Here is a 17,289-nt window from a genome sequence, read left to right as displayed (position 1 = left end):
ACCGGCTCTGTAACTCAATGAATTTCAATTTGTCCATTTTCTTATTAGGCATTTTTAATAGTAAAAAAGTCAAGCTTTCTTTTGAGACTATTTAAAAAAAATGGTAGGTGCCTAAATTGCGAAAAAAGTTAAATAAACAATTGATTTATTGATAAAATTGTTTAAACAATTTTTTTGTTATAAATAATAAAATAGGATGAAAGCGTGTAAAAAGCACTTTCCAAAAACCTCATAAAAATTTTAAATCGCGTAATTAGAAAGGAAGTTACAGGCCTTTGAAACTACCCCTGCAGGCATTGGGGTTGGAAATTCAACCCCCCCTCACTTGGGGAGGGTTGGTAATCCTGGTCTATAAATTTGTGGATTAACTACTGTTGGGTAGGCGAACATATTCCCAGAATTTAGAGACAATCGAAAAACATGACTTTTTGAGTTGGGGCAGTTAAGGAATAATGCCCCATATATTGTCTATACTTTCAGTTAGACATCTTTGAGTTTCACAAATGAGGGCTCTTGTTCTTGGAATTGTCGAAACTCTAAACTCTCTCAGGGCGTCAAATTTTATTCGAATTAACGAAAACTTCGAATTATAGAATATTTTAAAAATTGAAATAATAGGAGTTTTGGCAGGAACCAACAAAAATTTCGAATTATCGAGAATTCGAATGATCGGCGGTTCGAATTATAGAAGTTGCACTGTATACTTAATTTACTATAACTATAGTAAATCTCGTGGAAAATATCATAGAATTCTAGTGAGTTTAACGGTATTTCGGTGGATTTATAGTTCTAGTAAATTTAACAGATTTTAAACGACTTTAACAGATTAGTTAACTGCATCGAATTGAAATCTTCATGTCCTTGTAATCTATCGGAAATCTTTATAAAATAATTGAAATCTTTCTGAAATCAGTTCATATTTTGAAATATTTTTGAAATATTTGGTCATGTTTTTGAAATGATTGAAATCTTTTAATATTATCTGAAAGCTTTGCGAAAAATTTAAAACTTTCGTGCAATCTTTGACATTTTTCTGAAATAATAGAAGTCTTTGTAAAATAAAAGAAGTACTTGTGAAATATTTTAAATCTATCCGTAATCTTAGCAAATTATTTGAAATCTTTGTGAAATATTGATAAAATCTTCAGAAAATCATTGCGATTTTGTAAGATCATTAAAAATTTTTTGAGAAATATCCGCAACATTTGCAATCTTTTTGAAATTTTTGGGAAATCATTGAAAATTTTGCGAAATCTGTGTGAATTTTCTCAAAATATTTGCGAAATATTTGAAGTCTTTGTGGAATCATTAGAAAAACATTGAAATCTTCGTTCAGTCTTTGACATCTTTGTGAAGACTTTTAAATATATCGGAAATTTTTTAAATCTTTGTGAAATCATTAAAATCTTTGAAATCTATCTGAAATCTTTGTGAAATCTTTGTATTTTTTTTAATCGTTGGGAAATGATTGAAATCTTTGCGAATTCTCTCAACATATTTGTGAAATATTTGAAATTATTGTGAAATAAATGGGAAACCATTGAAATCTTTGTAAAATAATAGAAGCCTTTTTGAAATCTTTTAATTTTATCAGAAATCTTGAGTAAATATTTGTAATCTTGTTGAAATCATTAAAATCTTTGCGGAATCTTTGTGAATTCTATCAAAATATTTGAAATCTTTGTAATCTTTTTGAAATCTTTGTGAATTCTCTCAAAATATTTGCGAAATATTTGAAATCTTTGTGAAATCATTAGTAAATCCTTGTTCAATCTTTAAAATGTTTGTGACATAGTAGAATGCTTTTTGAAATCTTATAAATCTATCCGAAATCTTTGTGAAATATTTGTAATCTTTTTGAAATTTTTGGGAAATCATTGAAATCTTTGCGAAATTTTTGTGAATTCTATCAAAATATTTGAAACCTTTGTGAAATCATTAGGAAATTATTCATATCTTTGTTTAATCTTTGAAATCTTTGTGAAGCATTTGTAATCTTTTTGAAATCTGTTGAAATCCATTTAAATCTTTTTGAAATATTTGTGAAATCATTAGGAAAGCATTTAAATCTTTGTTCAATCTGTGAAATCTATCTGAAATCTTTGTATTTTCTTTTAATCTTTGGAAAATCATTGAAATCTTTGTGAATTCTCTCAAAATATTTGCGAGATATTTGAAAGCTTTGTGAAATAATTAGGAAATTATTCAAATCTTTGTTCAATCTATAAAGTATTTTTGAAACAATAGAATCCTTTTTGAAATCTTTTAAATGTATCAGAAATCTTGATGAAATATTTGTAATATTTTTGAAATCATTAGGAAATCATTAAAATCTTTGTTCAATCTTTGAAATCTGTCTGATATCTTTGTGAAATATTTGAAATCTTTGAAAACTTTGAGAAATCTTTGAAATCTTGGCGAAATCTTTGTGAATTCTATCACAGTATTTGCGAAATATTTGAAATATTTGTAAAATCATCGAAAGCTGTGTTCAATCTTTGAAATCTATCTGAATTCTTTGTGAAAAATTTGTAATCTTTTGGAAATCATTGAAATCATTGCGAAATCTTTGTAAAATCATTAGGAAATCATTGAAATCTTTGTTCAATCTTTGAAATATCTATCAATATCTAAAATCTTTGGAAAACATTTGTAATCTTTTTGAAATCTTTGAAATCTTTAGGAAATCTTTGCGAAATCTTTGTGAATTCTCTCAAAATATTTGCGAAATATTAAAAAACATTGTGAAATCATTGGAATCTTGGTTCAATATTTGCAATGTATCTGAAACATTTTTAATCTTTGAAATCTTTAAGAAATCTTTATGTGATTTCTCTTAAAATATTTGCGAAATGTTTGAAATCTTTGTTCAGTCTTTGAAATATTTGTGACACATTTGTGAAATAATAGAAGCTTTTTTGAAATCTTTAATCTACCAGAAATCTTAGTGAAATCTTTGTGTAATCTTTGAAATCTTTGTTAAAATCTTTGACAATATGAATTTTATACCTGTTTGTATTGTTAATTATTTATGTTCAATTTATGCATAGTATAATATTATTATACTATGTCCAAATTCTAGAAAACAGGCTCCGCCGCTTCTGAACTGACCTTAAAATAATTCTAAATAATATAAGAAACCAGATAGCATTAGCACTAGAATTCTATCCACTGCACTATCAAATTAGTTGTAAAATAATACATATTAAGATATACCTTAGCCACTTCACTTTTGTGTTTCTGTAAAAGCTGGGTGGTCCGCTTATGTGCACCTTCAATCATTAATCGCACTTCTACATCTATTAACTGTGCAGTGTGTTCAGAATAAGGCTTGTCCACTACCATTTGTCCTGGCTCAGGCATTTCGAAACTGACATTTCCAACCTTCTCATTCATTCCGTAATGAACTACTTGAGAGTAGGCGCTCTTAGTTATCTGTAAAAAACAAACAATATATTTGTGGTTGATTCCGAACCAATCTATTCAGAATATTAAGTATTCCAGAAAAAAAAGAAATATTTTTAAAAAACATAGCATTCTAACAATTGCCAATATTGAAACACATCATGTTTACAAAATTCAAATAAAAAGATTTATTTTCATAAACTTAGGTAAAAACTGTTTGGCCTTAATTAAAAGAAGTCTCAAAAATATTCATGAGCAAGCCATGCAGATTGCAATATTAATCCTGAGCTTAGTGTCTCTATTAAAAATATTCATTTAAGATTGAAATGAAATCTGCTTTCTTATAAATATTTTATGCGCCGAAATCAGAGCATGAAAAAAATTCACAAATCGAAATAAGATTTCCAAACTACCTCTCGAATTCGAACACTGCAGCTCGTATAATTCGACACTGGGATTTTTCTTCCTTTTTATATATAAAAAAAATGATGAAGAAAAGTGTTCACTATGCTGTTTATTTTAATGTATTTCAAAAAATCTTTAAGAATTAAAAATTGTGATTGTGATTTTTAAACATTATTCGCGTCTTTTTTTTAAAGAATCTTTTTTAAATACATATATGTATAACTTAATTAGTGTTGTGATGATTGTAGAAAAAATATTAGAATTTATTGTATGGAGTTATATGCAGGGCATTACAATTTTCAATTTTCAATGTTTTTTTCTATAGATTGTTTTTTTTTTCTTCAAAAATTATATATCTCAACGAAATTGATAGCAATAAGGAAAACTAATTGACACGTTTGAAGGATCGAATAAAAATTTCACCAATAATTGAAAAATAGACAAAGTAACTTTTCGTATAAATATCTATGGTATAAATTGCCTTTAAAATAGGTTGGTCCCTAGTATTATAAAAAAGACGGAGGAAGAATAAGAAAAAACTTTTTTTCATTAAAAAAAGAAAGAAAAGTCGCACCATCGAACTATAACAGCTGCAGTGTTCAAAAGACTTTACATCATATAAACAATTTAAAAATTATGTTTAAAACATTTTTGAAACAATAATGAATAATCAGTAATTTCGAATTATAAGCATCTTAAATTTAAGAAAACGTATAAAAAGATGTTCGACAATTAGAAAACGTAATTTTGAATAAGAAACATTAAAAATAAAAAATTTCTACTCCGGCAAGCTGAAACCTTAAAAAATTATACTTTCCGAAATTCAACCGATTTTCAATTTCAATTGCAAAATTAAAACCTACGAAAGAGAGAAATTAAACATTTAGCGCCCGACACGAAAATTGAGAACTCTACAACTTTAACCATTTAAAATTACAAAAATTGTTCAACAAATGATGTACCATTTTCAAATGTTTTAATTTTTCTCTGTTTTTATTTTAAACTCGATTTAAATTTTTTAACTTCAAACCTTCCTTTAGAATTATTATTCATTCTTCAAATTTCCCAGTAAAATATTATTCAATTTTAAATGATTTATTTGATTCCAAATTTTGAAATTGTACAATTTTAAGCTTTTCAATTCAAAATTGCTTCATATTTACATCTAATATTATTAAATTCAAAACTGACTAGGAAGTCTTTTAATATGAAATTTTGAACTATTAAATAACGGAATTGTCCTCAAATTTAGAAAATTTGAAACTACAATATTCTTAAATTTAAAACCTCAAAAATTAAGCCATTTTAGAATTGGACATTCAAATCTATATTAAAATTATAGACATTTAAAACATGATGAATATATTATTAATAAGGTACACATCATGTAAAACAAAAATACAAACCTTATTTAAGTCATCCTGCGCTCCAGTCGTTATGCGGCCAAAAAATATTTCTTCGGAAACTCTACCACCGAGAGTCATACACATTCGATCGAATAACTGTTCTTTTGTGTAGAGGTATTGTTCACGGGGTAAATACTGTGCGTATCCTAAACCTTTTCCTCGAGGAATAATGGAAACCTGTACAAGAATAAAATTATTAATTATTAATTCGATACCTCCATATTAAATGAACTTCACTCGGAGTGTACGTCTTTTGAATTCTTTGTGAATACAACTAAAAAGTGGATTTTTATTAACTCGAACGGTTAAGTTTAGCGCCCAAAAAATCGCAATGGGTGTTGAAGATCTTACAAGAACTGAATCCCTTCAATATTTTCGAAAAATAGTGATAAAATGGAAAAATATTTTTGTGTTGAAACTTGCTTTTGCTTTTGTTAAATTTTTGCATAAAATTTTGCGTTTTTCGAAGGTAATCATTTCTTGAACATCGTAAATAAGATTTTCCGATAAATAAATTATGGTAGACGTAATTTTAAGTAAATTGAAAAAGCAGGCCAGAATGTCGGTGCTATCAAAGTTACAAAGCTTTGTTTTTTATTGTTTATGTCAGGGATCACATCGCAAATGAGCTCCATAGGGTAATTTTTTAAGAAACAGGGAAAGATAAAACATTTATTTTTGCATTTAGAAACGGAGAAACAATGTTTTTGCAAAACACTACATAGTACTTAAATAATGTAAAAAGATTTTTCAATGATTTCTGCGGTTAAAGAAAGAATTTATTTTGTTAAATTCGGTGCCGTTGTAAATCCGAGAAAACATAACATTTTTTAAATTAACAATTTTTAGATTTTTAAAGCGTTCTCATAATCAAGAATATTTCCTCTTCGACAAATTTCGTCATTGATAATGAAATTGTGATTCTTATAAGTATAATTAAATATTATCCAAGACTTGTTTTTTCATCCTTACTACAAATAATACTTTTAAAGTCTTATAGAAATTGGTAAACACAATCTTAAATAACGGAAATTAAATATTGTTAAAGATTGTGCGTCTAAAAAAATTACGCTAGCAGCAAACGCAAGCGTGCGATCCATGTATTCACGTCCCAGGATTTTTTTTATAATATTGAAAACAAACTATTAAAAAATTCACAACAATACACATTTGCAAATATTAAGAGTTCTAAAATTTTTTGAAACGAAATATCTTGAGATTCTTTGGAATATTTTTAAGTAACTTAAAATATTTAAAATCATTTGAAATTTTTCTGTGTCCTACATATCGCTTGAAACAAAATTTAATTTATTCCCTTAGTTCTCTAGAAATTCGTTCAAATTCCTTGAAATCTTTTTAAATCGAACACTTCATTAAAATATGTAGAAATCATTTCAAATTCCATAAAAATCAAGTCAATTTAAATTATTTACTAAATTTATCTAAAAAAAACGGTTTAAATAATAAACTGCAGGCGCGCGTTCACCTTTATGGATTTTTTTTCTAATGCTAAAAACATAAACTATGTGAAAATCTATTATATTCCAATTTTAAATAAGAAAAGTTCTAAACATTTTTTTAAAGAATTAAATAGTTCAAGAAATTATTCATTCTAGTTAGTAAGATATGTTTTAAAAAACTCGTACATTCGACATTTTAATATTGTCATGGATAACAATATTTTATACGTACCTTGAAATCTGGACTGTTTACTTAAATATTGTTACTCACATATTGTTACATTTTAAATAGTAATTTTTCAAAATCTTGAATTAAAAATGGTTCATATTTGAAAAAGTGATATGTACAATTGATGATTAAGAATTTGGTGAATTTAAACCGTCTGGAAATTGTCCAGTATTACAAAAGCAAAATTGTTTAATTTTCAAATATATTAATTTGAAATTGTCTTAGCAGTAAAAAAACTATCTATTCAATTTTTTGGAAGTAAAGCAATTATGGATATTTATCAAATAAACTTAAAGTCTTAAAGAAAAGTTTAGGTTTCTACATTTAAAAAAAAAGTAAGAGAAAGTTTGTTTACATTTTGATAAATCTTTCGATCACTTAAATATTATAATATACAAAAAAATGGCCGAACTATTGAAAGCTGTTTCTTATTTAATGTGTTTAAAAAAAAATTATTTTTGATACTTTTTGAAAATTTTGACGATCCTATAACTTTTTGAATTTTTATCGAATTTACAAATTAAACCATTTTAATTAGAATTGTGGAATGAAATTATTAAAAAAATTTTTTGTTCAATTCCGTAGAATATATTATCTTCATTTATATTTTAAAATTGCGTGATTACAATTTAAAATCATAAATTATAAATGTTTCAGTTCAAGAATCGTCTAGCTTTTCTTCTAGAGTAAAATAGTGTTCAATTTTAAGCAGTTACGTTTTTAAAATCTTTCGAATTTTCTTATTACGAACACTTTAATTTTAAATGATTCTAATTAAAACATTTTCAAGCCAAAATATTTAAACTTTTCTATAGTTTTAAATTTTAAAAATGTTTACTTCACGTGGTAGCAGATTCTAGCTTTGAATATAATAATTTTTTAGTCGTAATGTGTTTCCAAAAATCGCATGATTAAAAAGGGGGAAATATTGTAAGAATAGGAGGAAAATAGAAAACGCAGGGAAATAGAGGACAGACTGTGAACCATGTAATAGAAGTTCAATAAAATTTCATAAGGTTCATAAAAAAGGGTCATTTGCCAAAGTACATAATTTCGGTGCTATAACAGCCAGAGTTTTTTTTGGATCTGCTCAAAATTGAAAAGATTTTAATTTATTTACTGGTAACTTTCACTAGCGGTTCCTACGGAATGATTTATTTCCCAAGAACTACATTCTTCTTAACTGTCAATTCAATTAAAAAATTCTGAATCTAAAGCTAAAAGATTTTCCATTTGAAGTAATGAGAACTGAGCTGCAAATCATTTTAAGTAATTTTAAGCTAGAAATATTAAAAATTTAAGGATTACATTTTCGTTATAAACTGAACACTTCTTAAATTAAGAGTTATTTTCATTTTAAATAGTTTAAAAATCCGTAGAAAGCTTCGAAATTTTGAAACATCTACATCTTGTTTTACATTAATTCAAATTTTAAGTTATTCTCTAATGTTTTAAAGAACTCCTAAACATCTTTTGCAATGATTCGGATTATTCCCAATTTTTTTTTAATTCTGCAAAATTAAAAGTATTTCCTTCCAATCTTCCGGATTCATTTTTGACAAATTTGGAAACCTTTTTATACCTCTTTAAGTATTCTCTTGAAATTAATTTTTAAAAATAAAAAGTTATTTCAATTTTCCTAGGTACTCTAAGAAAATGTTTTTATTCTTTTGAAGCCTTTCATAATTCTCAAAAAGCTTCTACATTTTTTATTAGAAATCTGTAAAAATCTACATTTTGTTTTAAATTAGGTAGTGGGCTTTTTGCACCGAAGTTTCGGTACGAATAGCCGTATTTCATCGATATACGTAAACCGTTCGTTTAAATTATATGAAATAATTTCAAATTTTTAATTAATTTTGAATCTTTTCAGACTGTCTCTATATCTCTTCAACTTATTTATTATACAATTATACATCCAAATTCAACATTTTTACTTGTAAATTAAATTTGTTCAAATTTAAAAATTAAAATTGTAACATTCTAAGTTTAGTTTTTTGTTCAGTTTTGAATATTTGATTTACAGTTACTGATTTTAGATGGACAATAAAATATTTCTAAATATCAGGAAAGTGCTATGTTTCTTAATTATTATAAAATTTTCTAATTTTAGACTAAAAGAATGTTTTTAATTCGATAAAAGCCTTTACAATTATGAATATATTATTTCAAAGTTTTTTGAAATTGAAAATCGTTATAAAGTTTAAATTGAGCGTTTACATTTGTTTAAATACTAATGCTTTCCAATTAAAGCAGTTTAATTTTTAATGTGATGAACTGGAAATTCTCAAATTTTAAACTGATTCCTAGTTGAACATTTGCAGGCAAAAGATTTTTAAATTACGCATTATAAATTGAATGATACCATAATTGAAAAAGATAAAAATTCAACTAAATTATTTTTTTAAATTGTTGAAATCAAACCACTTTTTTCCTAAAACTTTGTAAAATTCCCGATTAAAAATAAATTCACTGTCATTTCCCGATTTTTCTCGGTCTTATAAAATACCCGGATTCCCGGTCCAGCGGCCACCCTGTTTTAACGCTTAGTTAAAATCCATTTTCAAGAATCTAATCAGCATAATAAACTAAAAGCCTCTATTTGGGTTTTTTTGGGATCGCTGATTACGAATCTGAATTCAGAATTTGGAAATATTCAAGTTGAAGATTGTGGATTGAAGATGGCGGTTCCAAAATATTGAAAAAAATATAGGAAGCTTGAAAATCTATAATCGGGGTTTTTCGAGAAGCTGATTACGAATTTGAAGTTACTAAATAAAAATAAAAATTAGTCGATCAAATTTAGTTTACACTGATATGTAAATTTACGAAATCGTAGATGAGATTTTGAATGCTTTAATTTCAATAATGTAGGCATTTATTTATCCGCCATCTTGAATTGAAAATTTCAAAATTCTGATTTCAGATTCGTAATCAGCCACCCCAAAAACCCCCGAGTAAGAATGTTCAAATAAATACACTAAACAGAAAAATATGTGCAACAAAGAGTTAAGAGATAGAACATTTGATTTTGTTTAGTTTTACAGCGAATGTTATACCCTTTCATTCTGGTAGAGATTTTAGATACCTGGAATGGGCTGAAAAGAAGCAATTTATAAAATACTAATAAGTTCATACTTTTTCACCACTTTTCTAAAATACTGAATTAAGGGAATTCTAAAAGTTAGAGGAATTCAAAGAACTTAAAAGAACTAAAAAGCATGAAAAAGAATTGAGAAGCTTGAATCCAAAGAAATTTAACAAAAAAACAACCTTTAACAGGGGATCCGCGTGTTCGAGGAACCAGCCAACAACTGCGTGGCCTGCTTCGTGATAAGCCACCGTCTTCTTTTCTTCGGGCTGTAAAACACGCGACTTCTTTTCCATTCCAGCTACGACTCGTTCAATTGCCTGCTCGAAATTCTTTTGCTCAATTTCAGTCTTCATGTCCCTCGCGGCTATCAAAGCCGCTTCGTTACAAACATTGGCAATATCGGCACCTGAAGATAATTATTTTCTTTCAAAAGTGATTCAAACTGTTACCATTGAATTATGTACACGATGTAAATGAAAATTTACCTGTGAACCCAGGCGTGAGAGATGCCATTTTCCTGGCCAACTCATTTTTATCCAACGAAGTTTTTAAAGGCTGTAAGTGAACTTTGAAGATCGAAGCACGGCCCTTGATATCAGGAGCAGGGACGAAAATTTGCCTATCAAATCTACCAGGTCGTAACAGAGCCTTGTCCAAAACATCTACTCTGTTAGTGGCAGCCAAGACGACTACGTTTGTTGTCGTGTTGAAACCTAGTTAAGTAATAATTTACGTGAAATATTTTTTAATATTTGATATTAAACTGATAATAAAGTTTCAGAAAAGCCGCCAAAATGAAAAAAAAACTCTTGTTATTTCCAGGTTTACCAACATTTTACCAGTCTATACAAATTTTGATTAAAGCTTTTAAACCGATTTTGTTATACATGAAGCAATAAAAACTGAAATTCAATTTAAAATAATCAATGTGAAACTCTTCTGTATTTGAAACATTTCAAACAAAAAATGGTAACATTTAAAATTCAACAATTAGGCTTTCAATAATCTTTAAATTAAAATTAGAAACCTAAAAAGTGTAAGTTTGAAATTAATTGATTTAAAATGGAATAATTTTATTTTAGGACTGGCTAATAAAGCCGTTTTAAAATTAGAATATTCAAAACTGAAAAATTTTAAATTTGAAAATTTGACAAATTTAACATTTCATAGTCCAAATATGCAAAATTGAAATATTTTAAATTAGAATCGTAAAAAAATACGTTCATGCTCTCCTTTTCGCTGAACTATTCATTATAAATCTTTTTTTAAAAAATAGGATATACTTCCGAAACGTTCAAAAGAAAATCATTTAAAAATATAAACATTCAAAATTAAACGATTATAAACTTCCTTTAAAACTGAACATTTAAAAAAAATGTCTTTGGTTTGATTTAAACAATGTTTGAAATTTGATTTCTTTGTTGACTAATATATATTTTTTTTTAAATTGAAAATCCATTGAAAATCCCTTTCTGTAGAAACTTAATTTTTTTTTGTTAAAAATTCAACTGTCTGGCTGAAGATTAATCGGCTTTAGTTCAAAATTAACTTTTTTCAAGTCACATTTCTGGGGTGAAATTTAAAGAGTATTGTAGGAAATTTAACTACTTAACTGAAAATTGATGTATTTTTTGCAAATAAATTTTTTGGTTAAAAATGCAAGTGTTTTCTTGAAAATGAATCTGTTTTAGTCGAGGATTCAAGTATTTTATTAAAAATTCGTCTTTGTTAGTTAACACCAACTGATTTTAAAAAATTTTAATTAAAATATTAATTCCGCGATTGAAGGTTGAACTACTTTCTTAAAAGTTCATTTTTTGGGTTAAAGATTTATAATTTTAGTTCATAATTCGTGTTTTATTTGTTTAAAAATTATTTTTTTAAATAAAAATTAAAATGTTTTGTAGAAAATTTGTATTTGCGAGTCGAAATTGAACAATTTGGTAGAAAATTTAACAATTAGGTTGAAAATTGATGTATTTAGTTGAAATATTGACTTTCTATACACAGAAAATCAATTTTTTTTGGTTAAAACTGCAAGTTCTTGTCTAAAAATTAATCTATTTTAGTTAAGGATTTAAGAATTTTGTCGAAAACTCGTCTTTGTTGTTTAAATTTATTTGTTTTTTAGTTTATATTAAAATATATTTTTTTTAAATATTTACTATTACATTTTTCGTTGAAAATTCATATTTTTAGATTGACAATTCAACTTCTTAGATAACAGTTCAACTACTTTCTTAAAAGCTCATTTTTTCGTATTAGATTTATAATCTTAGTTGAAAATTCGTTTTTTTTCTATTAAAAAGTATTTTTTTAACTGAAAATTTAATGATTTTGTTGAAAATACAACTGATTGGTTGTAAATTAAATTTTTAATTGAAAATTCATATTCTCGGCTTGAAAATTCATTCAAGTGTTTCTTTTTCGTCTTTTTTGATATATTCATCTCTTTTTTATTAAAAATTAAAATATGTTTTGGTTTAAATATTACATTTTTCAGTGAGAATCAATATCTTCAAGTGGAAGCTGCAACTGTAAATACAACTGCTTCAAAATTCTTCAATTTCGTAGAAAAATCAACTTTTTATGGAACCTTTACGTAAATTGTTGAGAATTCATCTTCTTGGTTGAAAATTTGTATATTTGGTTGGCAACTCAGCTTTTTTGTTAAAATCACATCTTTTTGGCTTGAAAATTCTAAATTTTGGACGTGACCCAGGTTCGCTCGGCCTTTTTCAAGATCTACCAATTTTTTCCGACGGAAAACTGAGAGGAAATGTATGGCTCCTTTGAAAAAAATCACAGTTGGAAAGGCCCGAAAAACCCTTTTTTTCTGGTATAACTTGGCAGAGCTTCAAATACAAATTATTTTACTTAAAGTATTTGAACGAAGCAATTACCGATAATTGTTCACAAATAAATGTTTTCCATATTAATAATACTAAATAATAAAAAAATACTAACAATTATAAAAATAAGTGGTCAAAATAAAATCAAGGCATTCATAATTTAAGACTTTTTCTTTCAAATCTAGAATCTGTAAATAAAATTATTTCAGAACAAAAGTCAAAAATAGAAAAAATTTTTTAAAAATTTAAATAAAAATTTTAAATAAAAAGTAATTTTTAATTTTTAATAGAAAAGTTTTGAAAAACGCTATCGCAACTGACGGGGGAAAATTCTTTGCATTGGTATTAACAGATCGTAAAAATGGTAATTTATTTATTTTTTGCATCTGTTAGATATAATAATATAATCAATTACTTAAGTCCATTTAATAATTTTTTAAACTTTTGTTATTGAAAAATTTGTTATTATGGATTTTTAAATTGATTATGTTTTCAATATTAGGTAATAGAAACTGAAGGACGCATGAATTCATTGCTACTTTTTAATTTAATTTAAAAATTAAATTTTCAATTATTTATGAACAAAATAATTTTTAGTGTATTTAAATTGCGAGCATAAAAAATTAAGATTGCATTGCATATTTTACTTAACGATATTAAAGTAACGAAAACTAAACATTCATTATTTTATTTCATAATTCTCAATTTTAGTGTGAAGTTTCAAATAGAAATAAGGCTCTCGAGTTTAAGGGTTCCCAGCGCCAAAAAATAAGGTAAAGGGTTTTGACAGTTCTGGGTCAAAACTAAGTAGATCCAACCTATTGGCCTGGGATCGCTAGTAGATATAGGATCTACCTTTGGAGGCCCCTTCCCTAATCAGCCATTGAGAACATTTATAGCAAATGAGCGAAAAAGTTTAAAACTATTTTTTAAGGAAAAGTAAGGAAATAGTTTTATTAGCGGACAATTGTGAGAAAATAGTGTATTTAGTGTGTATTTTTTTCTCTCGAAATAATAGGAAAATAGTATGATCGCTAAAGAAAAAAAGTGAAATAGTGTCTATAATGCGGTTTTTAATTTCCGATTCAGCGGCCATTCTATGCTGAAAATAGACAATCTTACCATCCATTTCTACAAGAAGTTGATTTAACGTGTTCTCCTGTTCAGAATGTCCACCCCAGGATCTTCCACCTCGCTTCCTACCGACGGCGTCAATTTCGTCAATAAATAATATGCAAGGTGCGTGTTTCCTTGCCATCGCAAACATGTCCCGCACTCTTGATGGACCGACTCCCACAAACATCTCCAAGAATTCGGAACCCGAAACAGTAATAAAAGGCACGTTCGCTTCACCTGCTGTTGCTTTTGCTAACAAGGTCTTTCCTGTTCCAGGAGGTCCTGAAAAATAATAGAACTTCAACATTTCAATCTTATTCAGAAACATCAATCACTATATTTGGGTGAAAATCAAGAAATTAAAATACTCGTCCACCTGGAATATTATAAGTTTGTGTTTAAAGGGATAATTTTCTTATTTACAGAGTTTTATCAAATACTATCATACGAGACAATTATTTTTACTTTACTTTGTATCAAAATAAGTTCGCATACATGTGAGTACATTTCAGGGGTTCACCTATCCCCTGACTCACTTTTTTTAAATGTATGGCGGCATAAAAGAATGCAAAAAACTTCTTTCTTCTTTCCAACTGTAGTCACACAGTCATAAATTAAAACTTTAAAATAATGTAATTAATTATTGCAAATATTATACGTATTTTATAAAAGTGCTTTTCACTAATATTTACTATTTTTTTAAAGGAATTTGAATACAAAATCATAAAGCTTCGAAGAAAATTTTAATTTAAAAAAATTTGTAGATAGTGTTAGTTTTCATCCCACTTGAAATGAGCCTTTAAAAAAAATCATCAAGATTGCCCCCTTTTGCCCATTTTATGTTATGTTCACTATGTTAGTGTTTTTCGTCGGAAATTGGTATTTTTAATTTTTATGTTTCAAATGACATTTTTCAGAAAATTGACAACTTTTAAACAATTTTTAATCATGTTAGTGTTTCACACACAAAAATTGGTATTATAAAGTAAAATACTGATTCCATTTCAAATCATTTCATAAAAACTGCCAAAATATTTTTCAAAATTATGTAGTTTTTTTTTACCAAATATACATATTCAGTTGGATTTTCTTTCATGTGGTGATAAATTTTGAGCTCTATCTAATGATCCGAGAAAAAATTAACATTTTCAAAATTGAGAAAATGGCGGCGGTTTTTCTGAAAATTTTGAAAATGGATTTTCTTGAAAAGACCATCTTTAAAATTTATTTGTGAATTGTCGAAAATATGAACTACATCTTCTATGAGTTTGGCTTTTGGTAAACAATTTCTTCCTATTGGAAAAAAAATCAAAATTGTTAATTTTTTTCAAAAACCCCCGAAGAAATGAGTAAATAGTAAGAAAAAAAGTTATTTAAAAATGAATTTCCATGAAGAGCCTATTTCACTTTTTTAATATATGGCACTACATCAATTTATATATTTATTTACTCAATCGGTTTCGTATTTTCGTGCACAACGTTACCGGCTGATGCCGTTGGAATTGATTGTCAAAATATATTTTTTTACATCTTTTATTATTAAGCTTTGTACTTAAACGTAGTTTTCTTTCGGCTCTTGCATTTCTCAAAGTTTGAGACCGATATTTTATGTATAAAAAAAGTTCGAACGTTCAAAAAATTTTGAGGTTCAGAAAAAAGATGAAATAATTTTCAGTGAAGTTTCTACCAAAATGCAGTACCTAAACGTACTTTATTGCATTCTAATACATTTCCCGAAGTTTCAGCTCGATATTTTACTTACAAAAAAAGTTCTTAGGTTAAAAAAAACATTCAGTGAACTGAAAAACTGTGGTCGGTAATATAGATATTTAGCTGTGTCACATGCCCTTAAAGTAAAAATTATTATAGTTCGAACAAAATTTGCAATTTTCGAACAATTGCAGAAGATTTAGAATTCTAAACAATTGTAGGTTATGTTCGTGTTTTACACTGAAAATTTTTATTTTAAACAAACATCATTATAATTTGAAGAAAATTAATAATCTTTTAACAATTTCAGATTATTTTAATGTTTACGTTGGAAATTGGTATTTAAATTTTTTTAAATTACATTTGAAGAAGACTCAAAACTGATAAAGAATTAAAAATAATATCAGTGGTTTACATCAAAATATTGTATTTTAAAATAAAAATCCTCATAGTTCGAACAAGATTTGCAATTTTTGAACGATTTCAGAAGATTTAGAATTCTGAACAATTTTAGGTTATGTTCGTATTTTACACTGGAAATTTTTACTTTTAAACAAACATCATTATAATTTGAAGGAAATTCCTAATCTTTTAACAATTTTAGATTATTTTAATGTTCTTCGTGGGAAATTGATATTTTAAATATTTTGTTAAATTGCATTAGAAGAAGATTCACAACTTATAAAGAACTTTAAGTTATATTAGCGTTTTACACAAAAATACTATATTTTTCGTCGGGAATTTTTAATACAGTTTTAATGATATTTTTAATTTTTAAATTAATTCATTCATTTTTCATAATACCGCTTTATCATAAAATTATTAGATTTCAAACGTTTTTTACAGTTTTTGTAAATGCGTTTCATCTAAAATTAGTAATTTAAAACAAAATATAATTAAACTATAATCTAATGAGTTTTGTTTAAAATAATGGAATTTACAAACTTTAGCTATTTCGGACTTGATTAATGCCGTTTCACCGGAAATTAACATTATTATTAAAAAATCCCTATATTTCACAGAAGATTGAATATTTTCTAATAATTTTAGGATACATTGTAGCTTTACATCGAAAATTCGTATTACCAAACAAAAATACATAATTTGAACAAGATTTAGAATCTTCTAAAAATATTGGATTAGGTACAGGTTATTTTTAAACAAAATAAATGAATTTTTCACCAATTTGTTAAGTAACTTTCAACCTAACGGTTAATTTTTTACCCAAAGAAATCAAGTTGTAACCAAAAAGGTCATTTAGACGCCAAGAAGATTAATATTATAACACAAAAGAAAACATTTAAACAAACGACATACATTTTCAACAAATAATTGAATTTTCAACTGAAGAAGATAAATGCCCCAATAAACATGGAACAGTTACATTTTCAGTAAAAAAAATCAATTTACAACAAACAAAAATGTCAACAAAATATGGAAATTTTCCACAATTTTCAACTATTTAAATTTTGCACCAAAAAAAGTTTTTCAGTGACTATTCGCGACTAGAGATAATCTTGAAAATTTAAACAAACTGTTATATTAAGCGAAAAATCCAGGAACCAACTTGAAATTGACAGGATGATTAGAACAAGAACTTATTTAAATACCC

At 26.5% G+C, this 17,289-nt stretch overlaps 1 protein-coding gene across 2 annotated transcripts in view; it reads right to left on the bottom strand.

Moving 5' to 3' along the window:
• Positions 1-17,289, bottom strand: part of LOC117176993 (AFG3-like protein 2) — a 47,742-nt gene that overhangs the window by 10,044 nt on the left and 20,409 nt on the right. For both annotated transcript variants that reach the window (XM_033367436.1, XM_033367435.1), the window contains exons 8-12: positions 13,974-14,249; positions 10,485-10,712; positions 10,179-10,405; positions 5,217-5,393; positions 3,217-3,435 (exon numbers count right to left, since the gene is read on the bottom strand). In XM_033367436.1, coding sequence (XP_033223327.1) covers positions 3,217-3,435; positions 5,217-5,393; positions 10,179-10,405; positions 10,485-10,712; positions 13,974-14,249 — 1,127 coding nt within the window. The remainder of the gene's footprint in view (positions 1-3,216; positions 3,436-5,216; positions 5,394-10,178; positions 10,406-10,484; positions 10,713-13,973; positions 14,250-17,289) is intronic.

This window comes from Belonocnema kinseyi, chromosome 7 (genome assembly GCF_010883055.1).
Source record: "Belonocnema kinseyi isolate 2016_QV_RU_SX_M_011 chromosome 7, B_treatae_v1, whole genome shotgun sequence".
NCBI lineage: Eukaryota > Metazoa > Arthropoda > Insecta > Hymenoptera > Cynipidae > Belonocnema > Belonocnema kinseyi.
This window is presented reverse-complemented; position numbering and strand designations above follow the sequence as displayed.